Genomic DNA, 21,733 nt, shown 5'->3' with positions numbered 1-21,733 from the left:
TATGTTCGGCATTCTCCACTGAAGAAAAAAGATGAAGGCTTTTCTTCATAACAAGGATTGCATCAGGAATCAACAGTGGTGCAGTGTGAAGTAAAAAGATGATCTAAAAAACCGAATACCAGCGTTCATCACCCGCCCAACTATTATGTAAGAAATCGGGCTAAAGATGCCAGGTCAGCTTTGAGTGGTTACACATTTAAAATGGACCACTTATATATATATATCTATGCCCTTTTGACCTGGACAGTTCAAGCGCATACATGCCAGGGCGTATAAAAGAGCTTTCTATCTTTATTTAGTAGTGGCTCTAGTTACTGGCAATATAATGTGAGGCAGCTGACAGGATTTTCACTGCACACCTGGTAATGGTTTTATGATTGGTAAAGCCATTGTGGTTTGTGAAGTGCTATCGCAATTAGGGAAGTGATATCATGATTAGTAAAATGGTATTGTATTATGGTGTCGGCCTATCGGTATTGTGCTAAAGTGTAGTGCTACTCATGGTGCTTTAGTAAATTTCAAAGGTACTGATACCTCATGGTAAATGTTTCATGTATGGTATGCTTGGTGCTGGGGTGTCACTAACATTTGCATGGTGCTGCTTACTTATGGATGGCAATGTAACAAGCGTTTTTGTGCATTTATGTCAGGTTTAACTTCAATCATTTCTCTTCACTGTAGTTAGATAAAAAATATAATAGAGGATCTTACAGAATTTGTTTGAAATGGTAAAAAGGACGTTTGGTGCCGATGAAGAATGTAACTATTATTTTAAAGCCAGCATGAACATTTTTGCGCTTCCACATGTAATAGGTAGTGATGGTTGGTAAGCATTAAGCCGCATGAACATTAGCATGCAAGATGTAGAGTCCCCTTATGAGGAACCTAAAACTCATTTAGTTATAGTGTATGTTGAAATGTGACAACTGTTGGTGCAAATGATAAAGTAAATATGGACAATTTTCTAAGCATTGGTGTTAGTGACTTGAGGTAAGGCTTTTTGCATAGGCAATAATTGCAACTGACTGGTTTGAATTGGAAAGGCTGAACATATACTTTACCGGTCAATAAACTTCTAAAAAAGCTGATGTCGTATAACATACTAAAGCTAAAATGAGAAGTATTATTACTAGTGGCGTAAAATAAACAGCCTTATCCTCTTTACTTCAGCTGTATATATATTGTTTATTTGTTTGTATATATAGTTTTATATATATATATATTTATATAAACTTGTATGTATATAAATGTATATATAATCCCAAGTTATTGTTCAACCTATCTCTCAAGTGGCTTCTCAAGTTGTTTCTCAAGTCACTTTTCAAGTCATTTCTCAAGTAAGTTGGTAAGAGCAATCTGCCGCCCCTGATGTCCAGATCATTTCTAAGTGCTTGGATTAAATCTTTCAAGAGATTTTTTGCAAGGTGATGAAGGGGTTTCCAATGTATTTTCCGGAATGGTAATGTAGCAATTTGTAACTAGGGGTACTGCCTGACATGCTCTAGCAAAAGTTGAATAACTGACATGCTGCTTGGCTGCTCAGATTACTAACCATGGCACCCTGGCAACCCTCAACTAAGCTAGTATTTTAAACCAAGCGACAACACTAAAACGACCAACTCTGGAAGAGCCTGTTCAAAAATTTATATACATTCAAAACTCGGATTGTCTTGAAAGCTTGATTGATGAGCATTAATTATTGTGTTTCATGAGTAAGTGTTATGTATGGGACTCAAACAGGGTACGTTAGGCTTGTGATACCAGCATTCTACTAACTGTACTAATTTGACCTCAATATGTTGCTATAGCTACTCACTACGAAAACAAAAGCGTTGTTCCGTGACATTAAAATACTTTGCTTCATGGATGAGTTATACAACCAGCTTGTTTATTTAACATGAAAAGCTGGTCCACTCCAAATCATTTTAAAAAATCTTAACATATTTGTTTTCAATCTGAATGCGAGATGATCTATGAAACTCATCAATGCATATCCATAGGTATTAACGACAAGTACATTATTTTGTTTAACATGTTCATGGATTTCTGTTGAGAAAGCGGTGTAACAGGTCAAAAGGAAAGAAATCGGGTGCAACACTCAGACTTACTGCTAGTGTACTATAGACTAGAGAATAAGAATACCACAACAATGACTACTGTACTAGTTTACTTCATACGGTGTGAATTTGGAAATTTTTGTAAAAGTTGCACGTCATCAAACCATCCAATATGTAGGGTCCATTTATTCCATATGACATTATTTTATGGTTTCTCTTGGCAAAATAGGTCTTAATGTTTTTTTTTTCAGCACTGATTTCTGATAATAATTTGACTGCAGGAGCAGCTTTTTTGAAAGGTAAGAAAAAACTGTGCTCCAGCTTTATCATGCACTTGATAATAATTGATTTAAAGTTATAATTGAATTTGAGCCAACGTTTTATATCGGCGCATATATTACCTTATTGTTTGGATGTGCTAAAGCAAGTAGTTTTTGTTTTCATAGATGTGCATATTTCATAGATTATGTACAACTATTGAAATTATTTGGAGTTATCCTTCTATGTAAGTAACTAATTTTAGAAATAACAGGAGAATGCTGAGTGGAAGGGTGAGATTGGATGCAATTTGGTCCAAGGCTATTTGGGCTGAGCTCCTAAAAGTGGCGACAAAAAATGGCATATTTTATTGAGTTCAACACGGCGCTGAAACTTGTTTTCCAATAAACTATGCCACTCACAGGCTAGTCATAATTTTAGGTCTATTGGGCAAAATTCAATACACTTGGAGTCTATTGAAAGTACATTAGTCAATATAGCAGTTAAATCTTATGCCTAATGTCTTATTTGAAAATTTTATTCAATTAAAATTTGATTTACTCTATTTATATTAAATTATATTTTAGTGAGAAATGTTTATTGTATTATATTGTTAAATTAATAAATATTAAACTTTAATATATGTAGGACTATGATATTAAAACTGAATGTTTTATAATAACAATAAATCATGAAAATAATATATCTTTATAGTTTATAAAAGCAAGCAAAATGCAAAACATCATTTTTTAAATTTCTAACTAAAATACTACTAGTAGGAATATTGAAAATTTTATTATTTGATATAACATTATAAATCATATGGATTGATAAATGTAATGCTGTCACAATATTGTTGGTTGTTTTATGTCTAATATTTCAGTATGTTACTCGATTAAACTTCTATTTACTACTAAACATGCGGGTTTGTTGTTTTGATATTAAACTCCTTCTGGCTACACATTTGGAATATAAAACATTTTTCAATGTAAATATTTACATATAAACATTACTTGCATACATGATAAAATTATATCATATACCATGTACATTATACCATGTAACCTGGTTAATGTAACACATAATATGAGGAGAATTGTGCACTCATGTATACATTCGGGTGAGTAATTTTTTAAAGAAAGGCGTATGAGGGAATAGGGCACATTCTGGGCTATTTATTGGTTACTCCTGTTAGAGCCTTTGCTTCTAAGGAGTTTGATATTTCAGATGCCAAATTTACAACAATTCGTATTAGATCTAATGATGTAACTGGATATCCGCCTCCAGTGCTTTTCCGGAAGCCGAAAGATGTGTCTACTTTCACTCTTTCACTCAGGCAGAACGCGCGGTTAGAATTGGCAACAATATAGCGATTGAAAACAGAGCCTGTGGTTTCCTACTCAACGTGTTTCACGCTTGATCGAACGGCAATTCAATAAGTAGGTTAGCAACTGACTGGGAATGGGCTTAATTGTGTCCATCTATTTACATATGAGGCTTGGCTTAACTTGCGCGAACCACTTAGCGGACTCCACACAGCATTTTGGAACGGTTTAGCTCAACTTCAAAGAGTGTTGATCTTGTGAGTGAGTCCTTTTATTTATTTGACTGTTAATTGTGCATATGATACCCATAGCCTACTGTTTCTATCACTATTAACCTTTTGCCCGTGTTCATCATCACTAATCAATCTATGCTATAGCAATTGCTGTGTCTGTCCTGCCGAAACAACCGTTTAAGATTAGAATAAAATATTGCTTTGTGCAAGAATCAGTTTCATAACATTCAGCTTATCAGCTGAAACTAAGACAGCTGCATTACTCGGACAAATGCTGTAATTTCAGACTAATTATGAGAATACTTATTAACTGTGCTTTGTCGACACACCTAATGAGCTCTCACTGCCAGGGTACTAGTTCACAATAAACACAGCATTTAGTTTTTACCTGTCACAGCATTCAATCACTAACTGATGATTTTGATGTAAAGTGATTATTTTTGTTTATCTACTAGTTGTTGACTGGCAAAGAAAATTTAATAAAGAACTGGTGAAGTAAATCAGGGCAACTCCAAACCAGGCCAAGCAGGAACTGATGATTGGTTATAGTAGCTTAGGCACCTCTAAATTAACCATACTTCCGTCACTGCCAGTGTAAAAGCCGTTAATGCCGACTCGCTATTACACAGCCAATAGCAGACTGCGGATACACCAACACAATCTCAACAATAGCCGATAAATCAGAGTCAGTATAACAGCTGATAGCACACTGTGTATAAACCAGCACAACTCCAACAAGAGCCGACAATACAGACTCTATATACTACAGCCGATAGCGGAATGTATAAACACCAGTGCAATCTCAGCAAAAGAGCTGATAATACAGACTTTATATATTACAGCCGATAGCAGCACTGGTATATATACCAGCGCAACTCCAAAAAGAGCCGATAAATCAGACTCTATATAACAGCCGAAAGCAGACTGTATACAGACTAGCACACCTTTTAAGCCAACCTTTATATGTTACAAAAGAAGATGTGTTGTACTTGAATAAATTTATTGTCATATAATAGTATGCCTAATTATACTAGCCAAGTTTCGACTGCCTCTTTAATGCAAGGACAACTGTATATATAAGCAAGCAGAAGCAAACTCAACATATGATTGGTGGTTACGAGTAGTTTAAGTTTGTATGCTAAAACGACAGTTATTTTTAAAAAAACAATCGCTATGTACAAGTAAATACATGATATAAAAATTTGCCCAAAAATTTGTAATGCCTTGATTAATATGGAAAGAGAGTTAGTAATAAAACAAACAATCAACAAATATTATTTCTCTACTTTTGGCTAACTTTCTACTTGTGAGTCCAAAGAAGCGGTTGCCTTATAATCCTTCTAGCGGGCATACTCTAGCCTGTTCTGATCTTAGTCAGCATCTTGATTTCCGGTAACGTTTGGCCTATGTCACAATTTAAATTATCCGGTTGCATATATAAGCCCAGATTACTCACTGTTATGCTTCATCCAACATGACACTCAATTGAAAGCATTGCAACTTCTCTAATTGCAAGCCACATTTACTCCGCCGTCATGAACGCATGCATGTTCATCGGTGCACTCTCTGTGACAGCTATTTTGACAACCATGAGAAACTAGCCACACAAAAAGACTCCTTCCACCGAAGGTCTATTGGCACCCAAACCAAAGGGAGAGAGCTGGGCCCCACATCCCTAACCGGCGACCCAAGCCTCGCCCAGTACAAAACTGCAAGCCATACTCCCGGAAGTTCCAGAGGCCAAGATGGCGACCAGCATGAGACAAAGCTCCTAAAAACCGCCGATCTATGGAGCCCGTAGTGGCTTGGCCAAAGGTGCCACTTCAGGAACCTTTCCCATATATTAGCGACACTGATTCTCTAGGGCTACTGGACTCGCAAGTGCACATACAGCTGTAGCCTGTGCTCACACCCCTGGCCCTTCTCAGGGCCACCACTATCTGATAACAAGTTGTTGCTTCGCTTTAGTGGCGGAAAGTCTTTTTTGTAACTTTCATGCCAATGTACTACACTAGGCATTCATTTTGCTACCTATTCGAGAAAAGAAACATAAATTATTTGCTTTTGATGGAAAATTCATTTTTCCAGTCACTCATTTCGGGGATAGCTGGGATTGATTCCAATGACGTACGTTAATGAGATGCATGAAATACTCAAAATTAGTACTAGGGTGTCACTTAAAATGATATAACATTACGAAACTAATTTCATATACTATTTGATGAGGTGTGAATTTTACCTTGTATCTGATCGATGAAGTAGACAAATTTGCACGTACTCTAAAGATCAACACTGTTGCTAAAGTACTTCATGGCTTGGATTCGCAATTAGTTTAACGAAAACATGTTTATACGAGGGCTATTATTATATGCCTCTCAATTTTGTTATAAATATGGATTTACAATTGCTTGCTAACTTTCTGCGCAGCTGACGAAAGCTTTTGCTACTCTAGCATGTACAGTCTGAGGTTGTAATACTTCAAAGCTGCTTCTATAGAGTTACAGAAAAACAAGTTAAATATAATAAAATACATTGTTCGTAGCTTTACCTACAAATTTAAAGACACCAATTCAGGTAATTTGAGTTTTTAAAGCTCAAAAAATACCAGATGAGCTTTTTGAAAATTTTTTGAAGGATATGTAAAATGCAGTTAGATGCTTGTTTCTCTTTGTTTATTCATCTCAAAGTTCTCTTTGGGTGCATCTCTTAAGTTCAAACAATTTTATTTCCACTTTTGCCTTATATTTTTACTGCTTACTTGCTCCTAAGTAGGTGGCTCCCGTCTTTGATCGCCTCAAACCGGAAGCTCATGAAAACCTCCAATATTTACTATTATCAAACAAATCGTTTACCCAAAATTTGATTTTTTTTTGTACTTTTGTTCTCAATCCAAACAAAAAACTCCGTCAAATTTAGTTAGCGTTTGTGTGGTTAAGGTTTTGGCTATGCATTGCTCTAGCTTATAGTCCCAGAATAAAATGAATAATTTTCAATAAATATCAGGAGAAGTGTTTAAGACTATTTCGTGTTTTATCTTTAGATTTGTAAAAAATGGCTGACACTTCAGCAGATGTTGAGTGTAAGTTCTGTTGCCAAAAAAGTGACACCATCATCAACCCCAAGGTGCTACCATGTAACCATATACACTGTATAACCTGTTTGAGCACCTACTATGAAAGCAAACACCTGCTGCTGTGTGGACACAGCGGATGTGGGTTAGTAATGGTTTATATTATTTCAAACTGGTTTAGCACTACGAGAAGATAAATAAGATAAACTGATGCTGTGACACTATCAACTTCAGCTCGCTCTAAATTTTGTCATGAGTGATTTTCAACTACTCATTGCAGCTGCAAAACGGTACTTGTGAATCGTTCAGAGTCGAATTTTCAGCTCTTAACAATTTTACGAAAAATTGTTCAGATTTTTGCCTTGGGCTACATCATAGTAGTCTATCATTTAGTCAGTAAGTGTTCTTCAACCGTGAAGAGGCATGGCTGACGGTTGCATCTGCAAAAGCTTTGGCCTGAGCCTTTGTATAGATATGTACCTCTTTGTAAGCCCAATATCGGAGCACCTACCTTTATATAAGTATATGCAAAAAAGAATTATAGGATTGTTTCTCTGAATCTTCAGTAAAGTACTTACTGGATAGGTCATTCATTGTTTTATACAGCTTGTTGAACATGATTCCATATTTTTAGAAGAAAAATAAAGTAAATAATCAAAAGCTTATTGGGTATTCCATTCTACAAAAAAAGCATTTGACATACAAGTATTCCCAAAAGTCTGTCGATCGAGAGAGCGGCAATTAAAGAAGCAGTTGCGCCAACATTTATCTCAAATGCGGTGGTTGCTCTGTAGTGATTCGACAGGCAGAATATTAATGGTGTGCTCCAGAAAATATTCTTATATAACACACTTCATGGACCATTATAATCTTGATCACTCTTGAGTGACTTATGTTACCACAACATGATTAACTGGTAAATCTCTCAGGCTTCATCTTACAGAAACATCTTAAAAACTAATTATTTGTTGTTGCTAGTATGTATGTTAAATGTATCGGTTAAAGGTGTCCTACTTTTGAGTGACTAATACCTATTAGTTAGAAATGTACAGGATTTAACTAATGGTAACTGATAGAAATTTTTACAGTTAGATTACAGTTGAAACTCGTCATACGATTTTAATTCGTTCCAGTGTTCACATCGTTAGGCGATAATGTTGTATGGAGGCGTATAGAAACCCATAGGAATTACCTACTGCAAACACCCCTTAACAGTCAATATATAGTACAGTAGACGCTGCTATAAGGTATACTTCCTATAACATAAATTCTGTATAACATAAAAAATGTATGTGAAGTTTTTCTTCCTACTACGTAAAACATTCTGTATAACGTACAGTGTCAAGTTGGGCATGTTTTCAAAATCGATTTGAATGTTAGTTTATTTCGCCACACTTGTGGAAGAAAAACCGCTGTGCGTTTATCATTATATCTATTATATATAACTTTCGTGACATTCTAGTTCATCGAAGTGGATCGTTAAACGTATTGATAAAAAGGCAAATAGGATAGCTGCGCAATTGTTCCTAAATACAAAGGTGATAGAGTGGTGCAGGTGTTACAGCATCGGTCTACCTGTCCTAATGTCACGAATTGGAGTATCGTCAAAAATTATATTTATCCTAACCTTGACCTCTGGATAGTGATAAACGACGATCAGGAAAGACTGCTTTTTATAGTTATAGATTTTACTGTTTAGCCTTATTGTAGACATGAAAAATTATTGTTATTAGCTTTAATGCAGAATAAACTTTGCTGTTTAAAAAAATAAAAAAATTGTGGTAAAAGAACATTGAAAACGTGCAGTCCTTATCAACTTGTTGTAAATTTACCGCAATCATGGTCTATGAAACCAGTGAGTGTGATCATAAAAAGGAGAAAAGTTGTTGATGTAAATCACTCGTTCTGCAGTTACGGTACAGCCTACAAATTAACAGAGTTAAGTAAAGTTTTTCTTTTTTGCATGGCCAAAGGGGTGAGTTTGAAAAGATCTTCAAACGGATTAGGCAATTTACATGTATTTTATTGTTCTTATAACGTAAAAGTTCCTGCAACGGATTATTTACGTAAGAGGAGCGTCTATTGTAAAAATAGTCTCTTACTGTGACATCAGTGTATTTATTGGTTATGATCTGCAATAAATGTAACATTACAATGTACTATGTGCAGTACGTACTGTGAGGCATTCTTGCCTTTGTGACAGACGTATAACATATTTGTTGATTTTAACTTGAATGAATTTAGCTTACCAAACACATACTTGAAGCTAACCTTTAGTACGTATTTTAATCAACTAAACTGAAACTTTGTAACCGCCTTAACTGTTTCACTTGTTTGTTTCTGGCTTTGTTTTCACTGTAACTTGTGAAAAATAATGCTAAGCTGAAACAGAACGAGCATTTTATTTCTTTCAGGCATTGTGAGAAGGACTTCAGCATATTTATGTCTTGGTTATTTTGATGTATTCAGCCCACCAAAACACAAATTCTATTTTGTAAGACATTTTTGTTGATATGGTGAAAAAAATATAATGTGGCGAGGGATGAAAAAATACCATGGTCCACATTGTAAGGTAAAAATATCGTATATCAGGGATATCATAACTCGGGGCTTTGCATCCATGGCGTAAAGTTTAAACTACTGAAAACACACTAGTTTGCTTATATGAATATTTCTAATCGCTATGGTAGTTGTGAAGAGGTTAGTTTGAATTATTGCTGAACATTTGGTAAGTAAAAAGAGAGGGTAATTTATATTGGATTGGCATGCCTTTAAAACCAATAATATACCAAAATCTGTATTATATGCATGATAGTTCCCAATTACTAATGCTTATCACAGGTGATCTTCTTTCTCCATTCAGAAAATATAATAACTTTGTGCTTTACTTTTGCAAATCATGCCTTCAAGGAGTGACAAATGTCCAGGTTCAGTGGCTTTTATACGATTTGGGAAAACAAACAGTTTTTAAGTATAGCTATGACTCTGTGTTGCAACTGTACATCATCCTCTAGGTTGGATTATATCATTTAAGGTAGTGTTTGAGATGACAGTGCAAACATTGGTTTTTACAACAGCCAGGTGTTTGAAATGCCACCAGACAAGCTTCCGTCCTATGACTTGAAAACCGACAAGACACTCTGTGATGCTTGTCTAAAAAAAAGCACTCAAAGAAAAAAAGCTGTAAGCTATTGTACCTACTGCTGTAAGAAACTCTGCTCTGCTCATTTAGAGGTATGTTATTGCTACTCCTGTATATTTGGGTATTGTTCAAAGGCTAGGGTAGTCAACAGTACAAGTTTATTGGTCGTATTAGGCCCGTTATCACTTGTCAACATTGTTTGAAAATCCGTTTATCTTCTACTCTTGACATTTTGTTTTTTGTTAATGGTTTTTTTTTGTTATTTTATATCACATAGTCAACCTATTTGTATATCAACAGCATTTATCAGTACTGTCTCAGTGCTTTGAAAAGTTTTTTTTCATTATCAATCAAATGGCTACCGTCTACGAGACTGTCAACTAGGCTCATACTGGTAATCGCTAAGTTATAACTTTGTCAATACTATAGTATCATGATGAGATGCTGGAGGAACATCACAAGATAACAATACTAGAGTACCTCACGCAACAGCAAAAAGCTAAAGTCAGCACTTGCCCCAAGCATAAATACCTACAATATGTTTTTGGATGTCAAGTCTGCTATGTGCTCAGCTGCCTGAAATGTGTTCCTGACCTGCCAGCCTGTGACACTGGTATGTAGGTTTATTGTGACTGTAAGTAGATCTCAAAATATAGCTAGATTTATTTTTGATATGTGTTTATATATAAACCTTACTATATATATCTTATGGTTTATAAGATAAATTGTATTAAATACATCCTATATATAATATAATCATTATATTATGTTTATACTAATACATAATATTGTATATCACTGTTAATGAACTATTATATCATTATATAATATATATTTTCTGTATTACATAATATATATATATATATATTTTATATAATATTACAATTATATTATACTGAATATATAATTATAATAATATAATTTTATTTATATGTACATTTTAAATATGTATATAATACATAAATATGTTATGTGTAAAACATGTCTATCAGCCCAGAACATCAGATGATTTTTGATGCCAACCTGAGGTATAGTAAGGGTGGCTTTACACCATCACATTGTATCAGTGTTTATGTGTATTTTCTCCTAAAGTTTGAGAGTAATGAAGCAAAACAAGCATTTCATCCTTTTTTATGTAAAATGAATCAGTTTTGCTCTTACATGATTTGTATACAATAAGTTAACTTCTTGGTGCAGGTTCTTCTCATTCATTGGTTCCGTTGGAAGACCTGGCTTTGACACTTCTCACAGGCACAATATCTGCTGAGAGTTCAGCTAGAGACAATCAGTTTGAGGTTTTGTTCAAACGAATATCAAAGTTACAAACTGAATATGACAGCCAGACTGAAGAAATGCTGAAGCTGATAGATAGAACGCGAGATGAGCAGGTTGGCGGAAAAGAACAGTCTATGTTTGCCTTGAATTCTTGTTGTATACTTGTCTACTCACTATAGTTTGTCTAAGTTATACATAAAAAAGAGTGAGAGTATAGAAGCGTTTTAATCAAAGTCACAAAATTATGTGCGAGTTCGGCCAATGCATAGAAAAATAGAAAAAAGCTCAGGTCATAGCTAAAACAGTTAGTTGAAAAAACATTTCCTGCTTCGTTGGCTGCACATTCACTCGATGTTTAGACCAGCTTATTAACAGTGACTAGTAATTTAGTTGTTCTTCGCTAAGCTTTTTAGCCAATAACTTCAGTTAACTTAAGCTAGTAACTTAAACTGTTTTATATCATTACTATAATATTAGCGCTCTTCATCCCTCCGAAGCCAGCGATAGGAAAAGTTGTGTCGTGATGTCTCATGCAGTTAAGACCTTCAAGCGTGCTAGCCGAAATGCTTAGTGTGCTATTTTAACCAACCAACATTGAAAATTGGCAGGTGTAATACATGTGATTTCAATAATTGAATAGCATGGCCAATTAAACAGGTAGTTTAATCGATAATACGTATGTCTGAAGAACTGAAAGTTTCGACCTCAATTCCAGTGCGACACAGATTTTCAGTTTGTATCTTTAACTTTATCGCTTGACTTGGACACATGACATACAGATTACAGACAAACAAAAAATTGTCATTTATTTATGTGGTTGCATATTATATATATTCTAAACACAGAATAACAGTCTGAGCAATATCCATATTCATGTGTAGTATCAGAGTTAACTATAACTGTAGATAAACTCGCTAAAGGAGCAGTATGATGAGCTGGAGAAAAAAGTGGTTGAAAACAGGCAGAGATCTAAAGTAGAAATTAGTGACTTCCTGGAGGATGTTGTACTTGACAAGTGGAAAAGTCTCAGGAATTATAGAGAGATGTTGGAGACTAAAATCAAACATTTTCCACCAGTAAGTGAATAGTTGAACACTTGCAAGAAACTTAAAAATTTTAGATGGCTACCTAAAGAGATGTATCTAATACTGTGCTTGCAATAGACGAGTTATGGCATCGTAATGTTCTTCCTGAGTGTCAATTTTTGGAACATAGCTGTGTAGCTCCCTTATTATGTACCTGTACAGTATGCCAAGTTGCTTACTGTCGTAGTTTTTGTAGAGAGTAAAACATTCTCAATTTAATAAAGAAGTCATTTACAAAAAGTCAAGCTGAAAAAAAAAACAAAAAGAATATAATAAGATGACATGAATAAGGTGGAACATGAGTTCAAATAATAAAATTGCCTCCTAAAGCCAATCTACATGTATGTACAAATATTAAAGAACGTATTGGTTTTACTTAACTCTGTTTAAAAAAGGCTTTTGATAAATACCTATTTTTTTAGGCTACAGATTGCCATATCATAATATAGAAAAAATATGTTTGATAAAAGATCAAAAATTGTAATCAAACTATTTTATCATCACAGAAAATTGAATGGTTTGAAGCACCAGACAATATGACAATTGACCAACGTTCATACAGTAGTTAGGCATTTCAGCTCTAGCACATACATTATTTAGGTTAAAAAATCGTATGTTCACATATCAATATATGTTCTGATACAAATCTAAACACAATGTTTTATGTTATTAGACACACTTAATTTTGCCACATTTGCATATGCAGTCATACCTCTACATATGAGTGCCCAAACATTGGAGAAACTCTATATAAGAGACTACTTTCCAGCACGTTTCTTCTTTGAGATATGAGTCATATCGATAGCCGATACGCTATACTGTCAAGTATGCAGTAGACCGCTTTTAAGCATCACTTGGTCCTTCTCTTAAAATCAGATTGAAAAAAGGTTTTTTTAGGTTGGCTAAAAGCTATAGCCAACACAAAGCAAAAACCGCTTAATCGAAAACAAATATTGAAATTTATGATGACGAAATTAAAGTAAGTTTTGTAAAAGATTAGAGATTTGCTTCAAGTTTGTGTTTAGTAACCTAAATTTATTGATCTTAAGTTCGGAATTTCTTTTACATAAGTTCACAACAGTTTGGTGTACCTAACTCGTTGCTCTGCAGTTTCTTTCAGGCAGCTGTTAACCACAATGTCTGTCTGAGATGGAAAAAATGCAGACAGTAGTGCACATAGTGGTGTTACAGGTGTTTGCAGACAATAACAACTAAACAGGTATTGAAAGTACTGAAGTACAACAATTAAAAACACGTTTTTTCATCGTAGTATCCTGTTTGGGTGGCGTTCTCACATTATTGTAATGAATTAATTTTCACCTCATGATTGTAAACAGGAAATAGTGCCTTGAGATGCAAGTAAAATGACTTACGAGCTTAGTTCCGGAACACATTATATTTGTATGTCGAGGTATGACTTTACATTAGATGCTCCTATAATGTAAACCTCTTGTAACGTAAATTTAAAATAATGTAAATAATTTCTGTAAAGTTAATTATTTGTTCTACATAAAAGTTTGATATAACGGGAAGTGTCAAATTTGGGCAAGTTTCAAATTTGACTCAAATAAGAAAAATTTTGTAGTTAGCCTGGAAGTATAGTTCTTTATCTTGCCAAAATCGGCAGAGAAAATTACAAATGATTTCTGTTATATATGTGTACCAATTCTCTAGCAGTTTAAATTGCCTGGAGAGATCGTCATGTGTCGATAAAGCAGTGTGTCAGATAAATACTTGAAGGCGATCAATTAGCCCAGGTGTTAGAGTGTTAGTGTTGTCAGTTGTCAGGAGTTATAGTATCCTAGGAAGCTATTATATATCCTAAATTTGATACATGGTAATGGATAAACGAACGAACAAATACAAGTAGATAAAGCTTTTATTATAGTAAAGAAGTTTTTTACTTTATTTTAGACAAAACATCTTATAATATTTTTGCTTCGCCTAATAGATTTTGCTGTCTGAAAAAACAAAAAGAGGAAATTAATGTAAATCTAGCCAAAAGCAAATCTTTCGGTCTTAGATTTTAATAGCTATAGCTGGACAGAGCAAACGACGACAGATTTTCAATTTTTATATATAACTTAGCTGTGCTACCCGGTGTTAACCAGGTATTAAAAAAGTCTTCGGACAGAAAATTGATATGTTTTTAACATACAACAACATTTGCCATTCTAACTTTCAAACTACATGTACCTATCATGGGAGAAGTGTTTTGTGTAGTTGAAATAAATTAAGAGAGAAAATGAAAACAACTGTAAAGGTTTTCAAACTTTTCCAAAAACTTGTAAATTTTAAACTTCATATCATTAGGAAAGGATTTTTGTGCAAGAAAACTAAATTAAAACTAAAAAAAGCAACTTTAAAGGTTTTCAGAACCCTGTAAATTTAAAATTTCCTAACTTTCAGCGATGAAGATTTTTTAACAACATACAGAGGAACCTCGGTTCTTGAACATAATTTATTCCACAAGGTTGTTTGAAAACCGAGTTGTTCAAGATCCAAAACAATTTTCCCCATTATGATAAAATTTATGTAAATATTAATCAATTCCAAGGCGAGAAAACAGCTTCAGTGAAGCATTTTTTCAACATTTTACACCATAAACTGTACTGTACCCTATAAATAGAAACGGGTAGATAGAGATCATGTTTAAATTTAATAAAAGGATTTTATGTTTATGATGATGGAAAAAGAAAACAAAAGTAAACTGTTAGGTAGGTTTAACTTTTAAAAAACCAAAAACATTAAATGTTAAGATACAGTACTAAAATTTGGAGAAATTGATGAAGAAACAGCAAAAAATGCAACACATCAGTTATATCAGAAGCCGTAGGAAAACAAATATAAACAGCAATGACACGTTTACTTCACATCTTTAAAGGATAATCCTCCTCCAAAACAGTTTAGGGTAACTCGACTGGAGAGGTTATCGCAAGAGCAAATATCTTCGGTAGAGGAGATCAAAAACTTGGTTTGAAGAGGTTTGATCAAGAACTCAATTTATGTTCGATTTCTGAGGCAAACAAATCTCAAAATCTTTGGTGAAAAACCTGAAGCTAAAATAGTTAGCGCGTGCATGATACGGTATATGAAAACCTAGCTGATCGATATAGTGATGTAGCTCAGTGGTAGAGCGTCCAGATAAAGAACTGGTCGATGCAATCGTTACGAGTTCGAATCCATTCTAAAACGGAATTTTAATATCAAAAATTTAATAACTATAGTTGGACATACTGAAAACAGAAAACAGATGGACTTTGAGATATATAGATATATATAGATAATTATAGATATATACATGTATATATTGACTATACAGTTTACTTATAATTATTCATTTATTGTATAATGCTTAGGATGACATTGTGAGAGGCTTCAATCAGCTAAAAAAGCAAATGGACAAATTTAATGTGGAAGAGTTGCCTAGACTGGAAGTAGAAGAGCAACTAAAACTAAAGCAGACAGGTAGGAGAAAGTCATCGCAGTAAATAATACAAAGTAAAATTTCAAACTGAGTACACACCTGGCGGTTTGCAAACAGAGTTTTTGTGGTCAGTATATGAATAGTTTCATGGAAGATATCAGCCAATTATTTTTCGTTCACACAAGGACTAGTTTGGTCCAAGTGCTGGTGGTTTGCCATTTAATTTGCATGGCCATAAAGCCTTAGCTGATATATGTTTAATGAGTCAAGCTTTACATTTCCTTGACTGTTTTCTGCAAAGTTTCTTGTGGAAGTTTTAGCAAGTTTACCAATCATTTTGTACTGCTCAGTTCATCATTAATAATGGACAACTAAAAGAAAGATGATCTTTTGCGAACATCATCTGCTTTAATTATGGTAACAACAACATTATAATTGAAGCCGATGTGTCAATTATTATGTTGTTGCTATAATGATTGAATATGAGCAATAATTCTGTTGATAACACCTTTCAGCGATGCTATCAACTAAATGATTGCTGTGGAAATGTACAATTGTCATCAACAGAATTATTATTCACGTTTGAAGCTATGAAAACAACATGCACAAATGTGTAAACAAATATATGGTGTTCACTTGAATGTTAAATGAAAATGGGTAATTTGCTGTGAAAGTGATTTCATAGGCTACTCAGATTGAAAATTGGCCTAGAATCGTCTACCGATCAGGTGCAGCAATTTTTGTATCTGAACAAAATCAGTCTTGGGCTTGTTTGCTCTTTTCATATGAGGCGGTTCTCAGTCAATGGGCAAAAACATCCAGACAAGTGGCATGAAATCAGCTGGTGGGAACCCTGCTTTACTTACACTTCTACCCTACCTGTCAGAGTAAAAATGAATCGTAGTAAAATAGTTGATATTTTCTAGTTTTCCATTTGCCAATACTTAAAAACAGCTTATGATATATATTAAAGTTTTTGTGAGCAATTTTTGTAACATAAACTATAAACAAAATAAAAATATGGAGACACCCATGCTCTGTTCTCAGAATAAAATATTTTTACTCAAGACCAAACTTAAACTTTATACAGTTTACACATGCATGCTATGCTCTCAGACCAAAATATCTTAAACTGCTAAAATATTTTTGTCTGCATAGCTTGTATTTCTTCTACTCTTAAGTGTTTATCACCTCTACATATTAGTCAAATGGTACAATACTCTGGATTTGTATTATTGTCATATTCTTGACACACAATTTAATCAGTTAAACCTTCTAATGTTTCTGGTGGACGATTTGAGCCAATGAGTAATTAGGTAGCCTGCCTCTGCTCTTTTATGGTACGATGCATAGCCTGTAATTAAATGTTCTATAGCACTTTGTAGGCATTTTATTCTAAAATTATATTTTTAGGTGAAAATCGTGAGATTGAGTTAGAGATAGTTTCGTCTGGTGACATCGTAGTTAAAAGCAACCAGGATCTTGCAGCTTTTCTACCACACCGTTCTCCTTCAGCTCGATCCCTTTTTAAATCTATAACTCTAGTTAATTCCATAACACCACCATCCAGGCCTTTATCAGTATGTCAGCATGAAGGAGTTACTTATGTAGGATTAAATAATTGCACAGTCAGCAGGATTGACAACAACCACAAGTTGCATAACTCATTCATCTCTACTTCTGGCCGTGTTGAGTCCATAAGTATCCATGAGAACAGACTATACATATTGTCTTTTGAAAAGCCTCGCAAATTAGGTGTGTACGATTTGTCTGGAAAAGTGATCGCTACTTGGCAGCACCCATATCATGACTATTACTGTAGCATGCTGACTGTAGCCACAAGTCGTGTAGCAGTTGCCGACCCTCCTAAGAAAAGACTAACTATTTATTCCCTCACTGGTGAGACTCTGCGAAAGGTCAGCTGTCCCTTTTTGAGTAATAACCAGGTCTCGATATGCACTGGAAATGGAGATGATGTGGTCATAGCTGACCATAGTACAAAGAAAGTCTTCAGATTTAACATCAACACTGGGAAAGTCATGTGGACTTTCACCCATTCCAATCGTCCAAAAGGCCTTGTGCACTATGGAGACTACATACTGGTAGCCGCACATGCAAGCAATAGCATCTACACACTCAGCTACGAGACAGGTAAGTTGTCTACTTGAAGGGAAAGTTTTTCATATCTTGTGTCAGTGGAATTACCAGTTAGCGGTAGCTTTCACAAGATGTAATAATTTAAAACCAGTTTTGTGGGCTGCCATTCATGACTGCTGGCTTAATGGTCTTAGTCTTAAAGCATAAATCAGGATAATGAGTGGTCATAAATATAGTACATGACACTACAACCTAACTAATTCATTCTCAGAGCGTTTATATTATGGAAATCCTACGTTAAACAGACCATAAAATGCATTTAAATTTTCTAAATTACTCAAAGATTATTTCAAACTCATGCTATTAGCCAATCAAATAGGAAACATATGAACATAACTATTAAATTTACTGACTGCAGTAACAGTCAGATCATTTGTTTGTATTGTAAACTTTCATTTTGTTTCTTTTTTCTCACTTTTCTTCGGGTCCAATGTTACATTAATTTTAAATTAACTAAACGCAAGCACATGCCTTCAATGTCACTTTAAGTCAATTTTTAATTTTTTTCTAGACAGCATGGTCTATGCTGCAAAATAATATATGTCTAAAGTAAAATAAAACAAAAATATATCATTATTACATAATTAGTGGGTCTCTTGTTCTGTTCAACAGTCCGAAACCAGGCTTATTGGTAAGGATAAACAATATCTTTCAACGAGACACCAACTTGGAACATTCAACGCATTAGACCAAAACTCTAATACCATTAGATATTTCTGAGTAACTGTACAGCTAGTCATTTATTCTTTGTGGTTAATTGTCCCACTTCGTGGATCTTACGTCTTTTTCTCTTGCGAATGTCACAAATGAAAACTGATATCATTAAGGCTCAAGGTTGAGAACTTCACTTTACGCTTTAAATTACATGGAATTTATTAAAAAAAAGTTTAAAAAAAAATTAAAAATTTATTATAAAAAAGACCAACTTGGCATAAAATTTTAATGTTATGTGGATTTCATGTCAGAGGATGTTTACCTTATAAGAGGGTCTGTTGTGCTATTTTGTGTGAGCTATATTTTAAGAGGTTGTTCTTCTGATTTTATTTCTACTAACACTTTTTGGCAATGCTTTTGTAAATGGCAAACTGCCTATTCAGCTTTAGTTTATTTCATTGTTATTTACTCCAATATTTTCAAGCCAATTTTGAACATTTATAGTCTTTTTGTTCGGATTAACTAGAGGTACAACCAAAACCACGATGAAATCGGAAATAACAAAATTCTGAAAAATGTTGTTGGTATGTTGACGTAATCCTTATAAAGTTTGCATTTAATAAAATGCAAATTTACAAATTGACCCATAAAAAGACAATTTGATGCCAAATCTTTTAATCAAATACAATGTGAAATGAAGTTCTAATTGTAAGTTTTTAGAGTACACGAAAAAAGGCCTTCATTAAATTTTCTAGGTTCACATAAAATTAGTCAGTTTTTAGCAATTACCAATGTACAGACAGGAACATTTAATAAATTTCATAGATTAATGGGCTGTTTTATAACCGCAATATTGAATAACTGGTAAATTCAGAATGATAAGAATGTAATTATGTTTCCTTGTCACATGATAATATTGGATTTTGAGTAAATTTTCCACTGATCTATAAACATACTATAATTTTTGTTCAATTATAATATATAAGAAATTCCTATGCTCCTATTTTAGGTGAGAAAGTGTCAGAGATAAAAGATGATGACATTAGTAATGGTAGTATATATAGCCTAAGTGTTATTGGCAACACCTTAGTTGTACCCAATTGGGAGACCCAGAAGGTGCTTTTCTATAGTCTCAATGAGAAATAAAGACCACATTCTTATCGATCATCATTTGGCAATAATCACAATCGGGAACTATGACGGCCGACTACTCTACATTGAAGTAGTAGTATTGGTATTAATTTAAGGTCAAATTTTGAGCTGAATGGTTATGTGCATATCTTTAACTGATTATTTTTATGTAGCGCAGCAGCTAAATTATACCTTCTGTTAAGCTGCAGACTTATTTTACCATCCTGCGACATGATGGCATATAGCATATTTACTTTCGTGAGCTTCCGATTGTACATTGTCAATGTTCGAATTGTATTATCATGTAACATTATCTGCATGGTTTTAGTGATAAAATTTATGTTATATTTACAAACCACTAGAAAGGTTTAACACCCTCAATTTTATAAATTTATATAGTAATAATAAAAATATACTTTACTTAACTAGATTTTACTTAAAACTAATTTACTTCCCTTGGTCTGCCCTCTGCTCAACCGAATATAGAACTACTTGTGCTGGCATTCTCTCTACACACCCGATTATAGTATTATTTCTGTTAGTTTGCTTTTTAAACAACCATTTATAGAACTACAACTATTGATCTACCCTTTACACAACTAATTATATGATCACTTTTGTTTGACCACCCTCTACACAACCAATTATTAAATTACCTATGTTGGTCTACCCTCTGCGCAACCAATTATAGTTTACAAAGTTATTCAGCTGAAAGACGGCAAACTGGCTATGAAATAAGCTTATAGTGGTATGATGGCAGAGCATACTGTTCTCAAGCAAAGAAAGCCGTGGATTCACTTTCGGCCGTCAGTTCGAGCTACTAGATTCTGTGTTAAGACAGCCAAAACTGATGATGTACAAAAGCTGCTAATTGAAATGGGTGCTTCGTCAGACGTGTGTGAATTTTTTAGTAGAATCTTCTGGTAAACTGCAGGAGATGGAGGTGCCAATAGTGATAATGACTGTTAGAGACTTCATGTTGAACATTATGTCATAGACATATAAACTTTATTTTACTTTATTAATTTGCTATCAAAGTTTAGTATCTTATCCTATTCTATATACTCATGTTAGTTCTCTTGCATCTATTGTGTTTGGTGTTTTATTAGACTAATAAACTAAACATGTCGGTTCAACACTTGTAACTAGGGTAGGCCGCTTTAATAATTAGTTCAACTAAAGCTATGGTCAAAGTCAGGCTATTATCTAGGATTTGTTGTTTAAATCACTGATTGCCGATTATTTTATGTTAAAAGCAGTTATTTCTGGAAATAACTGTCTTTGAGGAAAAATGCAGAAATCTGTTGGCTGTTTATCATGCTTCTTGACAAACTTGTTGAACAAAAAGAAAGTGTAAGCTTGCTTTGTCATTTGTCTTGAGAATTAGCTGAAAACTATGCCAATTAATCCAAACAATATTGAATATACAAAATTTTCTTGTTTGTGAAAAATGCTAAAATCGGAAATAACTGGTTTTGGAAATGAACTCCTCAGTTGCTGCCCACACTGGAAACTAGCAACTAGATAAATAAGCAGGCAGTATCTTTGAAAAGAACTTGTTTGATTTTATGGCAAAACCAACTACATCTTTAAAAAGTCATGTTAAATCAACGTTCTTTAGTTATTCGTAGTGTTAATTTGTAGAAAAGAATTTACTGGTCAGGTTTGATCAGGTAATTCAAGTACAAAACAAATGTTTTTTTGAGTTGACCAAAACAGTGAGCAAAGTTTATTTAAAATCAGTTAATCCATTGATTCTGGCAAAAGCTTATTAAAGCCATTCTTGCACTGGGTCAGCGGTTTATAGTATGGACTCTCCTGTTTTCGCTTAGTGGTGTGGAAAATAAACTTTTTCGAGTAGGCTATGTTCCAATATTTGGTTCCTCGGAATTGAGTCAAGCTACGCAGAAGTACCTGTC

General features: G+C 34.0%; 1 protein-coding gene across 2 annotated transcripts; it reads left to right on the top strand.

Moving 5' to 3' along the window:
* The first annotated feature begins 3,766 nt into the window (after positions 1-3,766).
* Positions 3,767-20,244, top strand: LOC137401609 (uncharacterized). Of its 2 annotated transcripts, none has more exons than XM_068088043.1 (9): positions 3,767-3,901; positions 6,914-7,088; positions 10,021-10,177; positions 10,515-10,698; positions 11,283-11,473; positions 12,266-12,436; positions 15,805-15,913; positions 17,286-18,023; positions 19,693-20,244. In XM_068088043.1, exons 2-9 carry the CDS (start codon positions 6,925-6,927, stop codon positions 19,827-19,829), a joined length of 1,851 nt encoding a protein of 616 aa, XP_067944144.1. In that variant the 5' UTR covers positions 3,767-3,901; positions 6,914-6,924; the 3' UTR covers positions 19,830-20,244. The 2 variants fall into 2 exon arrangements, with proteins under 2 accessions (XP_067944144.1, XP_067944145.1); XM_068088044.1 differs by having other exon boundaries at positions 3,806-3,897.
* Positions 20,245-21,733: the final 1,489 nt, after the last annotated feature.

The sequence above is a fragment of the Watersipora subatra genome, chromosome 8 (assembly GCF_963576615.1).
Source record: "Watersipora subatra chromosome 8, tzWatSuba1.1, whole genome shotgun sequence".
Classification (NCBI taxonomy): Eukaryota; Metazoa; Bryozoa; class Gymnolaemata; order Cheilostomatida; family Watersiporidae; genus Watersipora; species Watersipora subatra.
The sequence above is the reverse complement of the archived record's forward strand: the minus strand, read 5'-3'. Positions and strand labels throughout refer to the sequence as shown.